We start from the raw sequence: 18397 nt of genomic DNA, 5'->3' as shown, positions 1-18397 counted from the left end.
AGTTTTCGTTGTATAGGTCTTTCACTTCCTTGGTTAAATTTACCCCAAGGTATTTTATTCTTTTTGTTGCGATTGTGAATGGGATTGTGTTCTTGAGTTCTTTTTCTGTTAGTTCATTATTAGAGTATAGAAATGCTACTGATTTATGTAAGTTAATTTTATACCCTACAACTTTGCTGTAGTTGTTGATTATTTCTAATAGTTTTCCAATGGATTCTTTGGGGTTTTCTATATGTAAGATCATGTTGTCTGCAAACAGTGAGAGTTTCACTTCTTCATTGCCTGTTTGGATTCCTTTTATTTCTTTTTCCTGCTTAATTGCTCTGGCCAAAACCTCCAGTACTATGTTGAATAAGAGTGGTGAGAGTGGACACCCTTGTCTTGTTCCTGTTCTCAGAGGGATGGCTTTCAGTTTTTGCCCATTGAGTATGATGTTGGCTGTGGGTTTGTCATATGTGGCCTTTATTATGTTGAGGTACTTTCCTCCTATACCCATTTCAATATAAAGTGTTTTTATCTTAAAAGAGACATTTATGAAACCATCTTGCTGGAAAGTAGATATAAAATGTACTTGTATGTTGGATTTTGTTTATTTTTGAGAGAGTGCCTTCCTGGTACCTTGGGCTAACGAGCATTACCCCACAAGGTTCTGAAGAAGAGAGGTCAGTATGTAGTTATCTTGGGTCTAAAAGATTTCTAAGTGCTGCTATGGTAGTTTGGCATTGTGGAAGTTTATTTTCCTCAGCCTTTGTATAATTGTTTTCCCAGACCTACCTAGATTCTAATTTGGGCCTTTTCCTTTATCAGTTGCTATTGGGGAAAGGATATCAGGCCTGTTAAGATTCCCTATGAGTTTGCTGCTGCTGTCTAAAGGTGTATGTAATATTTTTTCAGTGTTAAAGGTGAGAAAAAATGGACCAGTGGCCTAAAAATGTATCTCTAGCCCTGATAAAACTACTACTTCTCCTAAATCTTCCCATGCAAGTGTTTTAACCCCTTGTTTCCCACTGACTTTTCCTTTTTTTTCACAACTACCACCCTTGCCTACATTCTAGGAGTGCTCTAACCCTAGCTTGGCCTTGATGTAGATTCCTTTTTCTACTAGCACAGTCCCGATAAGATCAGAATGTGTTTTTTTAAGGAATGGACATTAAGAATCCAAGGTAAAAAGAAAAAAAAGGAGGGGCATGTTTATTGAGTTGATAGAGGAGAGGTTGCTTATTCTGAGGTGACTGAAGTCTGTCTGCAAATTAGTTAGGCCTGGTATTGTTCATTGGACAAAGGTCTTCCCAGTTTCTTTTGCTAATTTACTGTTGGATGCTAGGTTAAATGACTCTGTGAGGAAGACATTTAACTCTTTCTCCTCAGAAAAATCTTATCTACTGATAAATAGAAACAGTTCTCTGACAGCCTTTTAAGAATTTTGACAGGGATCATCACTGCTGTGTTGTGCTTTTGGTTACAAGCCTAACAGTGTGTATTAGACATATCTGAAATGCAAGTTTGTCTAACTGTAGTTTTCCAATTAGTAAAGTGGTGGGCTACACAGCTTGCATTATTTGCTCTTTTCATTTGAATGTCTTGAATTCTGATCTGATGCTTTTTGATGGTAGGAACTGTGTATTCCTAATGTCTGGCATAGTCACTGGCATACAGTATGTTAAATGTTCGGTAAACAAATGGAACTTACAAGTTGGTATTCTTTTCTAGTATATGTTTTAGGAAGTGTGAATCATATCCTTCTTTCTTTCAAGTCATAAAAAAGAGCAACTTCAAAGATTACATGAAAGTTGGCACTCTCTAAGTAAGATGATTCTTAATATTTCTGGTGGAATCCTAAGAATATCAGGCATAAAAGAATGCAATCTACTTTTAAATACTAGGAATATGGATTTTGGAAACTATAAGTCACAACCCTGCCCTCATATTAATTCCCAGAGTGGTCACTGTGTTGCAGTATACTTCTGGAAAGGCAAAAATCTTATATGTAAATAATAAGTGCTTAAGGGTATGAAGTAAGACATTTTCTTTCTTACAGTTAGACTAAATGTTACAATTGTGGTTTAATAAATACAACATGGCAACGATTTTTACAAGGGTTTATAGTATGGATATTATACTTTGAGGGATCCTAGCTTTCTCTGGCTACTGCTTTTAGAAGAGAAAAGAAACTGGTTGAATAGAAAGGAAGATGATGTGGATATGTCATCCTGGAACTTTCGTTCGAAGATTCTATTATGGTGAAGGCTAATTTAATTCCTGCTGGGTTTTTTCCTTTTAAAAAATGGAGGAGAAAAGTATTAAAGGGTAATGACATATTAATACTAGCTATTCCTCTCATTTTCTCATGAAAAGAGGAAAAGGGGGGAGTGATTTTAATGTATTAGCCTTATTATTTGGGTTAATTTTTATTGGCAATCAGTTTCTGTCATGAATGGGCAGTCAGATTTTGACTTCACACAGCAATGAAAACTAGGGACTGCTGATTTCCAAATTTGGTACCAACTAGTTTTCTGTGGCATTTTTTGAAATATTACTAATTCAGTTTTTCATTTTTGGAATGAGGTAATATTGACCTGGTCAAATTGGGCAGGTAAGGATTAATTTAGCCTGTAAAATACAATATCTTGAAAAAAAAGCCTATGAAATTTTCATTTTTCACCAGTTGCCTCTACTGCTAGTGAAGGAGAAGCATTTAGTGACGTTGTGCTCTGATGGCCTGGCACAAAAGACTTACCACTTAATTTCAGACTGTGAACTTGTTTTAATTCAGTGTTTTTTCAAAGAATGGTACTTAGGCAATAAGCATAGTAATTACCTGGGGAATTTATTAACATGGGAGATTCTCAAGCCTCATCCGACAGTTAGTGGATCAGAATTTTTTGGTGGTGGGCCTGGAAATCTGCATTTCTTAACCAAACTTCCAGAGGTTTTTATACAAGCTAAACTCTGAGAACTGCATTTTTTTTTCAAAATCAAAGTTTGACTGTTTACCTGATTTTTTTTAGACCCAGGGCACTGTAGTCCTTTTATCTTTTTATAAAGTACGATCAGAATATAATAAAAAAGGCCATTATGATTTACTTTCTGGTAAAAAGATTGAGAACACTTTTAAAACAAATGTTCCTTTACTTTAAGATTTATTTTAAATAGAAATATTTTTTCTGATTATAAAAGTAATGTATGCCCTTTGTGGAATATTATAAACGTTTAGGAAATTAGATAATGGTCATCCATCATACTATTTCCTGGAGATTGGCATTATTCTTATTCTGGCATGCTTCCTTCCAGTATCTGTTTCTCCATTTATCCCTCCCTTCTTTCTTCTTTTTGTCTTTATGGAAAACAACATTTGCAGTTTTTATCCTGCTTTTTTTCTACCTAATATATAAGTATTTTACCACCTCATTAAACTGTTTTTCACAAACATAACTTTTAGTTTCTGCATTATATTCTGTCATATGGGTGTTGTATAATTTACTTAACAATCCCCCTATTGTTGGACATTTAGGTTGTTCTCAGTTATTTCTGTGAAAGAATGTCTTTCTGTTTAAAATTTTGTGTAAATCTGATTACTTTCCTTAGGATAGGATTATATATTTAAATTTATTCTTGTCAAAGGGCATAAATATTTTTAAACTCTTGTTGAATATTTCCAAATTTTTTCGAGAATGGTGTTTATTCCAATATTTGCTTCCATGTATATTTATGAGAATGCCAGAAAGAAACAAGTATTATTTTTTTAAAAACTAATTTGTTAAGGAATGCATAGTATTTCACTGTTTTAGTTAGTATGTCTTTGATTATTAATGAGTTGAACATTTTTGCCTATGTTTATCAGCTTTGGCTTTAATTTTTTTGTCTAACCCAAATTGTTCATTTTATTTTAGGTCTCCTCTGTTGATTGAAATGTCTATGATTTTATCTGCCTCAGTCATTCGTGTCAGAGATGGATTGCCACTTTCTGCTTCTACTGACTATGAACAAGGCACAGGCATGCAGGAGTGCAGAAAGTATTTTAAAATGCTCTCGAAGAAACTTGCTCAGCTTCCTGATAGATGTACACTGAAAACTGGACATTATAATATTAAGTAAGACTTTAGTTTGCTCCATTAGAAGCACTTGCTTAGTGGGTTGTCATTTTAATGAAATTTAAGTGGTTTCAATAGAAATTAGTGTTTGATTAGTTTAGGAAAACTTGTTTAAGTCAAGAATCATGTGGTTCTGAACTTATACTGAAATAATAGTCATCATGTCATCACCTTTTTTGCAGTTTCTCTGTGTTTATACCTGGCTTTAAAAAATTTTATAGTTTTGCGGATCACAGATATTCCATCACTAGGTGTTTATTGGTGTTCTTATATGGCCAGGAAAGCTGTGAGGGGAAATATAAAAAATCTTACATGATACCTGCCCTCAGAGAACTTAGGTTTACATTCTGGTGAGAGGGGATAGCATTCATCACTATTTATTGTGTATAAAGAAAGTGGAACGAGGTGATGGGATAGAGAGTGACTTTATGATGGTCAAGGGCCCTTTGAGAGAGTGACATTTAAGCAGAGACCTAAAAGATAAGAAAAAAGACAGTCATATGAAGGATGCTATGGATAAAGAGCAAGGCAGAGGTAACAACCAGTGCAGAAGGCCTTCGATACAGATCAAGGATGGAAAGAAAGCCAGAGATGCTGAAGCAATGTGGACAAATAATAAAGTGGCAAAAAGTGAGGTTGGAAAGGTAGGAATGGGACAGGTTATGTAGGCCTTCTAGGCTGTGATAAGGAGTTTGGATTGAATCTAATGCAATAGGAAGCCATTGGAGAGTTTTGGCTTTGAGTAAATCATCCTGGCTGCTCTATGAAGAAGCTCTCTAAGGGAGGAAGAGTGGAAGAGATCATTGAGGAGACTCTTAGAGAAGTTCAGGTAGAGGTGATGCTTATAACTTGAACAAGGATGATAGTGTGAAAAGTGGTTGTATTTAGGAATTACACCAACAAATCTTCCTAATGGATTGAAGTGGGATGTGAGGGAAAGAGAAGAGTCAAGAGTCACCTCTAGATTTTTGGCCTGAGGAACTGGATGATAATGGGGCCGAAGTGAGCAAGACTAGAGGATGTAGTATTTCACTGCTAAAAATTAGGTGTTCTGTTTGGATATGTTAAGTCTGAGATGCCCATTAGATATCCAAGAGGCACTGTCAGGTAGGTAGCTGGGTGTATAAGTCTGAAGTTTAGTGAAGAAGGACAAGTATAGAGATTTAGATTTGGGGATCTGCTTACAGTTTGTAATTAAAACCATGGGGAATAGGTAAGACCACCTTGGAGAGCATGCGTGGGAAACAATTAGAGAACAGTTAACTCCAGAGCAGTTTGATACTGACTGTGCATACAGTAGGAAATCAAATAAGGACAAAGTCCATATGGGATATAATAAGGAGAGGGCTTCCTTATTGAGACATGAGCCGTATCCTGAAGAATTAGTAAGAGAGGCAGTCTAAGGCAGAGAGGAGGGCATTCCAGGTGTAGGGAGGAGAGGCAGAATAATAAAGAATGTGTCTTAGCATGGTAGGTGCATTAATCTGCTTAGCCTGGTGTAGTAAATGGTGGTTTAGGGATAATTATGCAAAATGTGGGATAATTAGTGTGGGACCAGATCCTGGATTTTCCTGAAAATTCAGATTGAGGGATGTCACTTTGATATAATAGGTTATAGGCTGTTAATGCAGGTTTGAGGGAAGTGACTTGATAAAAAAACACTGCTGAGACAGTAGAATATAGGGTGAAATGGAAAGTCTGAGAGGAGAGAGGTCAACTTATAATTAGAGCCTGAACTAGTAAAATACAAGTGCAAATGAAAAAGAAAATGTATAAAATTTTAAGGAATTCGTCTGTTTTGTAGGTTGACGGATACTTTCCTTAAATTGTCGTAAATGTTTAATATATAAACTTATGTCACTAATTAGGAAACAACAAGGATTAAAGCAATAATTATGAACCATATGAAAATTAAGTTGTGTCCTATGAGATCTTAAAACTTTGAGGTTGGTTTCTGGGATTTAAAAATCATAGTTGTATATTTTGAGATGTCTAAACATTGAGACACTGATCTTATGAAAAGACAAACCCCTGTGGGAGGTCACTCATACTCTATTGTGAATTTTAGTGCAAGAAGTAAAATTCTTAGTTCTTTCACTGTAAATTTATTTGAAGTCAGATAATTGCTGTGAGCCTCATAGTTTCTCTCCTTACCTAAGGATTCACTTTCTCCATATTTGTCCCCAAACTGCTACCTCTAGCCAGGAATGCTATTTTAGGCTTAGCTACCTTTTGGTTTAGTTTCTGGCAGTGCTTTCCTTTCACCCTTTGGTGATGTTTTCTGATTGTAGGAGTAACAGCTTCAACAATGACCCAGTTATTAAGTACCTGCAATTCCCAGGCACTTTACTTACACTTCATTAAATTTTGCAACAGCCCTGTAAATGGCTAATAAATAGAGCTCTTTCCCATTGCCGAAGGCAGAAACACAACTCACACTAGCTTAAGCAACAAAAAAAATGGTATTGTGAGGGATAGGCCTGCTTCCGAGTTGGCTGAACCCAGGGACTCAGATGTTGTTAGCAGGAGTCTTCCTCTCATTTCTCTAGTCTCTCTCCTTTTGCAGATAGGCATTCTTCACTTAATGGAAAACACTGTTCAGGCAGCTCTCAGCTTACTTCATTCCAGCTGAGCAACCCCTCTCCCTTCATGTTTCAAGAAAAGGACTTTAATTGGCCTTGCTGTGTGTTGGCCCATTTCTGGACTAACGTTGTGGTCAGAGGGCTAGGGTACTCTTAGTTGGCCAGGCCTTTTGACAGGCAGCTTTACCAAAGCTGTATAGAATAGGTAGTGGGGCTGGAGGTAATTCCCCAAAGGGAAGGAGAGAAGGAATGCTGGGCAGATAGTCCTTATAGTACCACCATCCCTATTTTACAGATGAGGAAACTGAGACTTAGGGCTGTAAAGAACTCTTTCCAAGTCACAAAGGTAATAAATGGTATATTGAGCCACAGTCCTTTGGCTTCAGTGTTCACGTTGCCCTCTAATAAAAGAGGGAGTTGGCTCCCTTTACCCTTAACTTCTTTGTTGACAGGGTGCATTCCTAGTTCTCCTAATTCTTTTCTCTTTTTATGGGGAGAGAAATTAACCAGGGAAGAGAATTAAGTGAAACTACCCCCACCCCCTTTTGTTTGAGAAATAATGAGGGACAGAGTATGTGTGAAGTCTAAAATTGATGAGACAGCATTGTCTTGTTGGAGGCGAGGTGTTTGGTGGGGAGGGGGTATGGCAAGGGATTGCAACCCACCAGTAGCTACATGATCACTTGGGGGAGGAAGATAAAGTGTGTATCCTACCTTCCTGTTTTGTCTCATTACTAGCATCATCGTACTTTTCTGATGTTTGTTATGGTAAAAATCTACAACTTTTCATCACCATGTATGTTAAATAGGCTCTTGTGAACTAGCCTAGGAACCTAATTACTCTAACAATACAGTGTCTGTGGGGAAATGAGTTCTGGGTGCAATAGACTGGAATACAACCAGTAGGTAAAGTAGGGATTACCTATGATTGGTTATATAAAAAGTCAAGATCTTCATTCTCTGGCGTGTGGAAGGTGTTAGAGTTTGTGGGAAAGGGTGAATCAGGAGCTAGATGAACTCTGCACAAAAGGAAATGAAGGATGTCAAAGGCAAATTTTGCTGGCTCTGTGTTTTATACAAGGCTCTGATGGTGTAATCACCTTTGGCCACTTAAAATCATCTCAGATTCTCCTTTAGCTTACTGTTATAAGTTCCTATCATCTGGCATATTGCATATTAGTAAATATTTTCATATTTAATAAGGTTAAAATTAGTGACTAAATGGGTCTTCTATTCATGAGATAATTTATTCATGGTTTAGCTCTTCACCCTTGGAGGGTAATTGAAAGTTGGCCACATAAGAGAGGCATAAGTAAGAAAATAGAAAGTTTCTGGTAGAATGCTGCACATGGTGGACACTCACTGTTACTGAATTCTCTTTCTGGTTCTTATTTCTTTACTGTCTCACTGATGACAAAGTCTTGTTTTCACTTTCTTTCCTATTAGAAGTATTTGGTGACAACAAAATCCATAAGGTATATTCACTTTCATAATGTCAACCTTTTTTTTATATTTAAAAGTTTAAATACTTTATTTTAGAGAATGGAATTCAGTGTAGAAGGTTCTATTTTGAAAATAGCGTTTTTCTTAAACTTAGCAATTTTAACAGTAGATTAGAGAGGACGTGTCCTACTGGAGAACTTTTCTTCACCCAGGAAAGCTATTCACTGGGCAAGTGTGGCTGCAAAGGATAAGCAGATTTCTATGTGTAATGGTACAATTCCAGATGAAAATTATATGTAATACAAATATTAATTATTACTGTCTCAACTAATAGTTTCCTGTATACTGTATCATTTAGCATGCTATGAAATGCAGTTCTGTTTCTTTGTCTTGTTTTGCATATCATTGTTTTAAGTACATTCTCAGTTCTGTATTGCATGAGCCTGGCAAGCAGGTACTTGTCTTTGACATCAGAGCCTATAGAGTAGAATGCTAGACATATGCTAGGTTCTCTGTTATTTGCTGTAGGGAAGATGATTGCTTTCACTAATTATTTAGTTTGGTGCAGCATGCCAGAATTGTCCTAATAATGTCAGTGTTTAATTGGTGATGTGTAAAATTTCTTTGACAGTTCATAAATAAAATTAGACACCAGGAAAAGTTTAATATCTAAAATCACTTATTTATTTTGTTGGAATTTAACAATCACTTGAAGTGTGACCTCCTTGGATACATGACAGAAATAGTTTTTTAATGAAGTGATTAAAGTAAATCCCCCTTATCTGGAGTTTGAACTTCTGCCAGCCTTACCTGTTCAAGATGCATTTGATCCTGGAAGGACCAAAAGAAGTTCCTAGTGTGTATACCGTGGAAAGGAACCAGAGGTGTAATGAGGTTGGATAAATTCTTTGGCCAGAACAAAGGCAGCTGTAAAGACCAAACCGTATGGTACCAAAGCCCAGAAGTGGAAGAGAAATGAAAAAGAAAAAGGAAATGAGAGCAAAGTAGGAAGAAAACAATGGCAATTTAAAAATTGTGCTCATTGTGGAGAAAGGAGGACTTTTGTGTGTGTGTGAGGATTAGTTATGATTGTGATAAAAGGAGAGCAGACATAGCTGGTTGGACCTGTACAGCCATCTTGAGGTACTCACTGCAGAGGTGGGTAGTTCTACATGGTCCCTGAGAACGTCCCTCTCTTTAAAGTAGGGAGTTGTTAAGCACTCACTGGCCTGAGCCTGCAGCTTTCTGGGAACACTGACTGGAAGGGCAGGGTGAAGTTCTCTCTTCTGTCATTTTATCGAGTATTTATGGAGCTTTTACTCTGTGTAGATACTTTGTGTAGATAGTGCTGGCCTGTACAATTATCTGTGTGCAATATAGTCAACAAATTAGTGTATAAATGAGTGAATGAATGATGCTGTCTTTGCACTAATTTATTCACTAATTCGTTAAGCACTTACTGTGTACTAGACAACAAAATATTTCTCGGTGCTAAGAATACAATGGTGAACATTATATAAATCATCCCTGATCTCATAGAGCATAGAGACATTACAACAAATGAGCACATAAATATACGATTACAAATTGGGTTAGTTACATGGAGAAAAATAGCAGCTGCTCTAATATAACCATTGCAGGTGGGATCAATTTAGATTGTGTGCTCTGGGAGGGACTTTAAGTCAGAGAACTGAAGCATGAGTAGGAGTTAACCTGGTCAGAATTGGAGCATGGCAGAGGTGGGGTTGGGAGTATTACAAGTGGGTTAGACTGAATTCGTGAAGCTTCTCAGATTGGGAGTTGGAGGACTGGGAGTGGGTTTGTATCCTTGAAGATCTGAAACAAGACTAGTGTGGCTGGAATGCAGAGAAGGAGGAGTAGAGTTGCACAAGATGAAGTGGAGGAATTGGCAGGGCTTCCAGAATATCTTTCTGATACAAGTTCCAAAATCCTCAAGTTTCATTACTCTTAATTAGGGGGAAAAATAGAGATTGATTTATGGCTTGGAAAAAGTGAAAAAATTTTGGTGATTAGGACATATTTGGTTTGTACTGTTACGAGGTTGGTATTGTGGAAAGAATGTGGGCTTTAGAATTAGAATTAAGTTTGTACGCACTCTGCTTCTTAATGGTGTGTGGCCTTGGGTAAGTTACTAAGCCTCCCTGAGCCTCTGTTTCTTCATCTGTAAAACGGAGATAGTAGTGCTCTTTTATTGGAAAGAGATTAAAGATGGAAAGCACTTAGTGAGGGGCCAGATTCATACTAAGTGGTCAGTAAACTGTACCTACTGCTGTTACTATTCCTACTACTTCTCTTCCTCCTCCTCCTCAAGGCAGAAGGACAGTGGCCAGATTGTCTATAAAATGTGAGCTAAATGAACCTGATGGACAGGCTAAAGCATGCACAACGTGGTGTGCCTGTAATGACTTCAGACTATTGCATATGAGTAGTGAAATGGTGGGAGTCTTTCAGTCTGTCCCAGTGATAGTTGAAAAAGCAGAAGTCTTTTGGTAACAAAGGTAAATTGAGCTATATGTGCTTTTGGAAAACTGGCTTTGTGGCCACAGAAAGACAGCATTTTAAGTCCAAATTCACTATGAAAAGCCATGATATAATAGAACGTGTTATAGCCTTTTCAGAAAGTATCATGCACTTATAGTAAAATAAAGACTTTGGAATACAGACTCCCTGAAAATGCTAACATATAATCTTAAAAACATAAGGTTTCCTTTATTTCATATCTAATTCTCTAGATCAATTTCGTGCAAGCAAAAGAAACCATTTGGGATAAACTGTCATGTAGGTGTCTGTGGTTCACTCTATTATTAATATGGAAATACAGCAAAACCCTGCCATAACAAAAAAGGGGGTCCAAAAGCTTCAGTCATATTATTTGAGGATGATGATAATAACTCCTAGCTAGCTACTTTGGAGTTCCAAGTGTGTGGAAGCCGATTGCCAATTGTATTCTGTCTCAATTCAGGTTATTGTGGGGTGTATTTGAATGCTAATGACATGTCAAGGAATTTTGATAATGACAGTGAGGATTATTTTGGAAAGAGAAAATTACTTGGGAAAAACATACTTTGGCCTTTGATTTAGTTATTAATTTTGTAGAAAAATGCAATATTAATGGCTCAACTTTTTTGACCCCAAAGAAGAGAGACATTTTGTGAACACTACCTATACAAATAGGAAACTCAAACAAAGTTTTATGAAACAATATGCATTCTGATATTTTCTGTTTATTTCAATTTTTAGGAAAATGCTGTGTGTAATTCACTAATTTTATGACATACTAATGGGTTACAACTTGCAGATTGAAAAATAGTGCATCAAATGGTGTGTATTAAGTGGAACTTCAGAAGGGAATTCCAGATTATTCCAGAAGTATAAGATTAGCACAGTAGCACCAGTGGTATATCCCACACCATTAATAATAGATGATTAACAAGTGCCAACCCCACATCATTTGGCTGCCTGGGATGATCTTTTAAGAAAGAAAGATATATAGAGAGAGAGAGAGAGAAAGAGATTTACTTGCATGTGTGTAAATATTCTTCTCTTACTGGAAGAATACGTAAGAAATTAATAACATGAGTTGCTTGAGGGGCAGAGAACTGGGTGTCTCTGGGCAGAGGTGGAGATGAGACACTTGAAGTACAATATTTCCTTTCATTTTTCATTCTTTTAAAATTTGAATTGTGAATGTATCTTTCTAAACATTAAATTAAAAATAATAAATTATGCTTTGACGTTATTAGAGAAAAAAGGGGGGCGGGGAACTACCGTGTGGATCCAGGTTTGGTGCTCAAGATGGCTGTGATACATAGTGTGTGACACAGGAGTGGGAGTCACAGCCTGTGTGCTCTGTGTGCTGCCCTTGCCCTGGACCAGCTGCGCTGATAGTACAATAAAAGGATGTTTACAGGGCTCACTGGAAAGGGTTACTGTGTGTCCCATGCTCTGCTTATTATAGGGGGGTATATACTTTATTCTAGAGGGTTTTTTGTTTCAATAGAACATGATTAATTGAAACATTTCAGTGCTTCAAGTAGAAGTTTTTTGTTTTTAATTTTTAACTTATTTCGAAATAATTTCAAACTTACAGAAGAGTTCAGATAATATCTGTTCCTAGATTCACCTTTTGTTGACATATAACCCCATTTGCTTTATCTTTTTATCCATCTACCTATCTTTTTGTCTGATTTGTTTTTTCTGAACCATTTGAGAGAAACTTACAAATAACAGACCCCTTTGTTCATAGCTACTTCAAAGGGTATTTTCTAAGATTAGAGATACTCCTTTACTTAACTATGGTACAGTTATCAGCTCTAGTAAATCTAATATTGATAACATACTTTCGTCTAATCTGCCTGTTTCCCATTTTTGTCAATTGACCCAGGAATGTCCTTCATAGCATTTTTTCCCCCTCTCTGGCACAGGATCAAGTCTAGGGTTAGGTATTGCATTTAGTTGTGTCTCTTTAGCCTCTTTTGATGGGAAACATTTCCACAGCTTTTATTTCCTTTTTTACAACATTGAGATTTTTAAAGAATACAGCCCCTCTCCTCTTTTTTTAAATAGAATGCTGCTCATTCTGGTGTTCCTTCATGATTAGCTTCAGATTATGCATTCTCGCCCAGAATGCTACATAGCTGATAAGTCTTTCTGAGGCTATCACAACTGGAGGCACAGGAAGTCCATCTGCCCCTCATTACTGGTGTTAGAGTACTTGCTAAAGGTGTTGTCTAGTTTCTACTGTATAATAAATATTTTTCCCTTGTAACCAATAAGCAATCCATGGGAAGACGTTTTAAAAGCATGCAAAATTCCTGCTCCTATCAAAATTTCCACTTAGATTTAACACCCATTGATGGTCCTTGCTTGATCCAATCTTTACTATGTTGGTTGCAAAATGCTGATTTTCCCAATTCTAGCACTACCTCCACATTTATCACTTGGCGCTCAGCATCCTGCTATGAGCAAGAGTCTTCTTTTCTTCCCCTTTTATTTTGTTTGTTTTTGTTTGAACTCATAAATTCCTCTTTTTTCCCCTAATGGTTCATAATTCATTACTGTGTGAAGTAGAGGATTTGAGTTTGGGGTCAGTGGATGACTTCAAGAAGTCAGTAACCACCCTGAAATTGTGCGCCAAGTTCTGTGTTGTCTAGACATCTTTCTAGGGCGAGTGTCCGTAACTTTCATCAGAATCTCTAAAGCATTCTTGATTCAAACAGGGTTAAACCTTAAGCTGTTACCCTTGTATTTTTCTGTATTCTTTCCCCTGCTTTCTACCCCAACTGATAAATAACTTAAGTGTTAGAACCATAGTGTGTGTACCATTCCATTTTTTGTCTACTGTTTTTAAACTGCAACTGAAAATAGTATTATATTTTGTTTTCTTTAATTTTTTGCTGGAATATATAATAAATGTTAATATCTTCATTGCCACGATAGCAGCAGTTTATGGTGTATAGAACCAATCTTGTGAAGTAACAAATTACCTTGATTTAATTTGAAATTTTAAAACCAATGTTTTTTACACTGTAGTTTTATTAGCTCTCTGGGAGTGAGCTACATGATGTTGTGCACTGAAAATTACCCAAATGTTCTGGCCTTCTCTTTCCTGGATGAGCTTCAGAAGGAGTTCATTACTACTTATAACATGATGAAGACAAATACTGCTGTCAGACCATACTGTTTCATTGAGTTTGGTAAGGCCCTGATTTTTTTTTCCTTTTCATTATTATGTCTCCATCTAGTCATAAGCAATTTTTTGTCTAATACTAGTGGGCAGGGGGAAAACTCAGAAAAGTCTGCTATCTTGCTTTTGATAAAATAATTTGACAAATGGCCTATAAATTATAACTTCTTCATTTACATACCTATTAGAAAAAATTGTGTTTGAGCTGCAGGGGGCATGTGATTATTGGCCCAAAGAATTAATCCTGGAAGACAATTTCAAGAGAAATTTATAAGCCAGATTCAGAATTTTGTGTTTCTGATAATCTTTTATAGTCTGTTTAATGTAGAATAGAGATTGGCAAACATTTACTAGGAAGGACTAGATAATAGATATTTTAGGCTTTAAGGACCATATGGTCTCTGTCACAACTACTCAGTCCTGCCATTGTAGCTTGAAAGCAGGCTTAGGCAATACATAAATGAATGAGTGTAGTTATATTCTAATAAACCTTTATTTACAAAAACAGAAGGCTAGATTTGGCCTGTAGGCATTAGTTTGCTTGACCCCTGTTTTAGAAGGGAAAAAAAAAGTAAAACCAAATTATAAATAGTGAAAATTAAATTGGAAGCTATTTAGGAGATATCTTGGGAGATATTTAGGAAATGTCTTTTATTGATTTCATTAAATTCTTTAAAGTAAATATACATTCTAGTAGTGTAAGCAGTAAATCAGAAAGCAAAGTTTATAAGAACATGCAGTTTACAGTGTATGTTCTTATGTAATTGCACCTGGTAATAAGACAGACTTAATATTTTATGAGATATGAATCCCCATAAAAATGAAGACTTTGGTTTAAAGTTAAAGAAAACTGTTTTTGTTTTTTGTAGAAGTTCAAAGCAATTCCTTGAAATGGATATAGTTATAGAAATATTTTCACAGTCATGTAGTGTTAAATCTTTATTTACAATTATGAATTTCTGGAGTATAATTTCTAGAGTGAAAAACTGATGACTCCATGATATATTAAGCATTAAACACAAATAATATTAGAACATTCCATGACTTGGAACAGTTTTGGATAACAAACTGTTTATCTGAAAAATTTCCTGTCCATAAACATCACACTTCCAAATGATTTAATTAACAAATGACTGCAAGGAAGTTTTATTTTATTTTATGTAGATAACTTCATTCAGAGGACCAAGCAACGATATAATAATCCCAGATCTCTTTCAACAAAAATAAGTCTGTCTGACATGCAGACAGAAATCAAGCTGAGGCCACCTTATCAAATTTCCATGTGTGAACTGGGGTCAGCCAATGGAGTCACATCTGCATTTTCTGTTGACTATAAAGGTGCTGGTAAGATTTCTTCTGGTGAGTTTTGATCTCAATTATTTCATTAAAAAAAAGCTTTTGTAAGAACTGAGGGACTCTTGAAAGTGAATTACTTTATTTTAATATTGTAAAGGAAGTACATGAGGGAAAAAGTTCAAAGTAACAATCCTTTCTCCCAGTGTTTATATAGTAATGTACCAGATATGTGACTAATCAGGAAAATCTTTTAAATGGCGATCTCAGAGCAACTCTTTCTAGTGAAACATTTAAGAAACATTGTTTTGTAAACATTTTTCTAGAAATGAATAATAGTTTGTAATATGTTTATAGGCATGTAAAGGGTTTTGCATTATGTCAGAATGTCTACATTCAAGGCCAACATTCTTGAGTGTCATGGAAAATGTGATCATCTAATCACAGCTCTCCTCCCAAACAAGGAATCCCATCCTCAACAGTTGTGACGGGTTGAAAACTTCTGCTTAAAAGTAGAAACCTCATTATTTTATAAGGTAGCATATATCATTGTTGAATTGCTTGTTTATAAAGTTCTTCTTTATATTTTGAGTTAAAATCTGTTTCCTATAATGCCTACTTGTTTGTCTCAGTTCTGTGACTTCACCCTCCCCTTCTTTAACTGTACCAGAATAGCATTTCAGACTTTGAAGCCAGAAACTCTGTATCTTTTCTATCTTATTAGCCTGATTGACTTTTTTTTTTTCGGAGTCTTTTTTGTTTCCGGAAGATTAGCCCAGAGCTAACATCTGTCACCCATCCTCCTCATTTTGCTGAGCAAGACTGGCCCTGAGCTCACATCTATGCCCGTCTTCCTCTACTTTATATATGGGACACCTACCACAGCATGGCTTTCCAAGCGGTGCATAGGTCTGCACCCAGGATCTGAACTGGTGAACCCTGGGCCACTGAAGTGCAATGTGTGAACTTAGTCACTGTGCCACCGGGTTGGCCCCAGCCTGATTGGCTTTATATAAAATATCCATAGTTCCCTTAGCCTTCTTGTCTATGGCATTTTGAAACCCTGCCTATCTGGGAAGCTTCCTCTGTGTATGCTTTAGTTTGTTAGTGTTCTTCACATAGGTATTCAGGCCTGAATACCACACTTTAGATTTGGTTTCATTAATACAAATTATGGGAGAAAGGAGGAAGCAGATGTCACTGAAGTAATCCAGCCAGTCAGGAAACAAGTAAAAATCAAATAACAATAACAAGACTTGGGGGAGGGGAGGTGGACCAGCACCCAGAGTTGTTACAGTATGTTATTTAAAATGTCCAGTTTCCAACTAAAAATTACAAGATATGCAGAGGAAAAGGAAAGTATAATCCATATACTAGGGGAATAAAAGCAGGCAATAGAAATTGCCTATGAGAGTAACCAGATGTCAAATTTAACAGACAAAGACTTCGAAAGAGACATTATAATTATGTTCAGAGAACTAAAGGAAACTATGATTAAAGAAGTAAGAAAGGTATGATGATGATGTCACATGAAATAGATAATATCAATAAAGAGATAGAAATTATAAAGAAAACCAAATGGAAATTCTGGAATTGGAAAATACAACTGAAATGAAAAATTTACTGGTTGTGCTCAACAGTTTATTTGAATTAGCAGGAAAAAGAGTTAGCAAATTTGAAGATAAATCAATAGAGATGATGCAGTCCAGAGAAAAGAGAGAAAAAAGAACGAAGAAAAATGAACAGAACCTCAAAAGAATGTGGGATACCATTAAACATATCAACATACACATGACGGGAGAAATGGAGGAGAAGAGAGAAAGGAACAGAAAAAGTATTTGAAGAAATAATGGCTGAAAAGTTCCCAGGTTTACTCAAAAACATTAATCTGCTCCTCCAGTAAGCTCAATGAACTCCAAATAGGATACATACGAGAGATCCAAAAATACATATTAAAAATGCTGAAAGACTAAGATGGGAAAAAAGTCTTAAAAGCAGCAAGAGAAAAACAACTCATCGCTTACAAGGGACCACCAATAAGATTAACAGCTGACTTCTCGATAGGAACAATGGGGACAGAAGACAGTGGGATAGCACGTTCAAAATGCTCAAGGGAAAAAAACGGTCAATGAAGAATCCTATATCCAGGGGCCAGCCCGGTGGCACAGCGGTTAAGTGCGCATGCTCCACTTTGGCGGCCTGGGGTTCGCTGGTTTGGATCCTGGGTGCAGATATGGTACCGCTTGGCAAGCCATGCTGTGGTAGGCGTCCCATGTATAAAATAGAGGAAGATGGGCATGGATGTGAGCTCAGGGCCAGTCTTCCTCAGCAAAAAGAGGAGGATTGGCAGCCGTTAGTTCAGGGCTAATCTTTCTCAAAAAAAAAAAAAAAAAAAGAATCCTACATCCAGCAATGCTGTGTTTCAAAAATGAAGGTGAAATAAAGACATATGCAGGGGCCAGCCCAGTGGCATAGTGGTTAAGTTTGTATGCTCTGATTCGGTGGCCTGGGTTTCACCAGTTTGGATCCTGGGGGCAGACCTACACACTACTTATCAAACCATGCTGTGGTAGTATCTCACATAAAAGAACTAGAAGGACTCAGAACTATGACGTACAACTCTGTACTGGGGCTATAGGGAGAAAAAAAAGAAAGGCTTTGCTTTTTTTTAAAAAAAAAAGACATATGCAGATAAGCATAAAATGAGAGAATTTGTTGCTGGAAGACTCACCTTACAAGAAATACTAACGGAAGTTCTTTAGGTTGAAAGCAAGTGACCCAGACAGTAATTTGAATCCACACCAAAAAAATCAAAGAACAATGGTAAAAGTAATTGTGAAAGACAGAAAAAATGCATTTCTCCTCATCTCTTTTCTGTTAACTGATTTTAAAAGCAGTTGTAGAAAATAATGTACTGTTGGGCCTATAACATCTAGAAATGTAATATATTTTCTAATAATATCACACAGGAGGTGGTTGGGAGCAAAGCTGCACTGGGCTGGGGAAGTGACTCCAGATGGTAATTTGAATCCACAGAAGCAAATGAGGAAAGCCAGAAATGATACGAATTAATATCAACAAAAGCTATAAAAATATAATTGCTGTCCTTTCATCTCTTAGCTTCTTTAAAAGACATGAAATTATGTAAAGTAAGAATTATAACAATGTATTTTTGGGTTTCTAACATTTGTAAATGTAGTATGTGTAACGACAATGCCATAAAAAGGGGAGACAGGGAATAGAGCCATATAGGAGCAATGTTTCTGTAGCTCACTGGAATT

At 36.5% G+C, this 18397-nt stretch overlaps 1 protein-coding gene across 2 annotated transcripts in view; it reads left to right on the top strand.

Moving 5' to 3' along the window:
* SEC22A (SEC22 homolog A, vesicle trafficking protein) overlaps positions 1-18397 on the top strand; it is a 61238-nt gene that overhangs the window by 4303 nt on the left and 38538 nt on the right. For both annotated transcript variants that reach the window (XM_023623146.2, NM_001309225.1), the window contains 3 exon segments: positions 3891-4091; positions 13670-13833; positions 14988-15182. In XM_023623146.2, coding sequence (XP_023478914.1) covers positions 3910-4091; positions 13670-13833; positions 14988-15182 — 541 coding nt within the window. In that variant the 5' untranslated portion in view covers positions 3891-3909.

Source organism: Equus caballus, chromosome 19, assembly GCF_041296265.1.
Source record: "Equus caballus isolate H_3958 breed thoroughbred chromosome 19, TB-T2T, whole genome shotgun sequence".
Classification (NCBI taxonomy): domain Eukaryota; kingdom Metazoa; phylum Chordata; class Mammalia; order Perissodactyla; family Equidae; genus Equus; species Equus caballus.
This window is presented reverse-complemented; position numbering and strand designations above follow the sequence as displayed.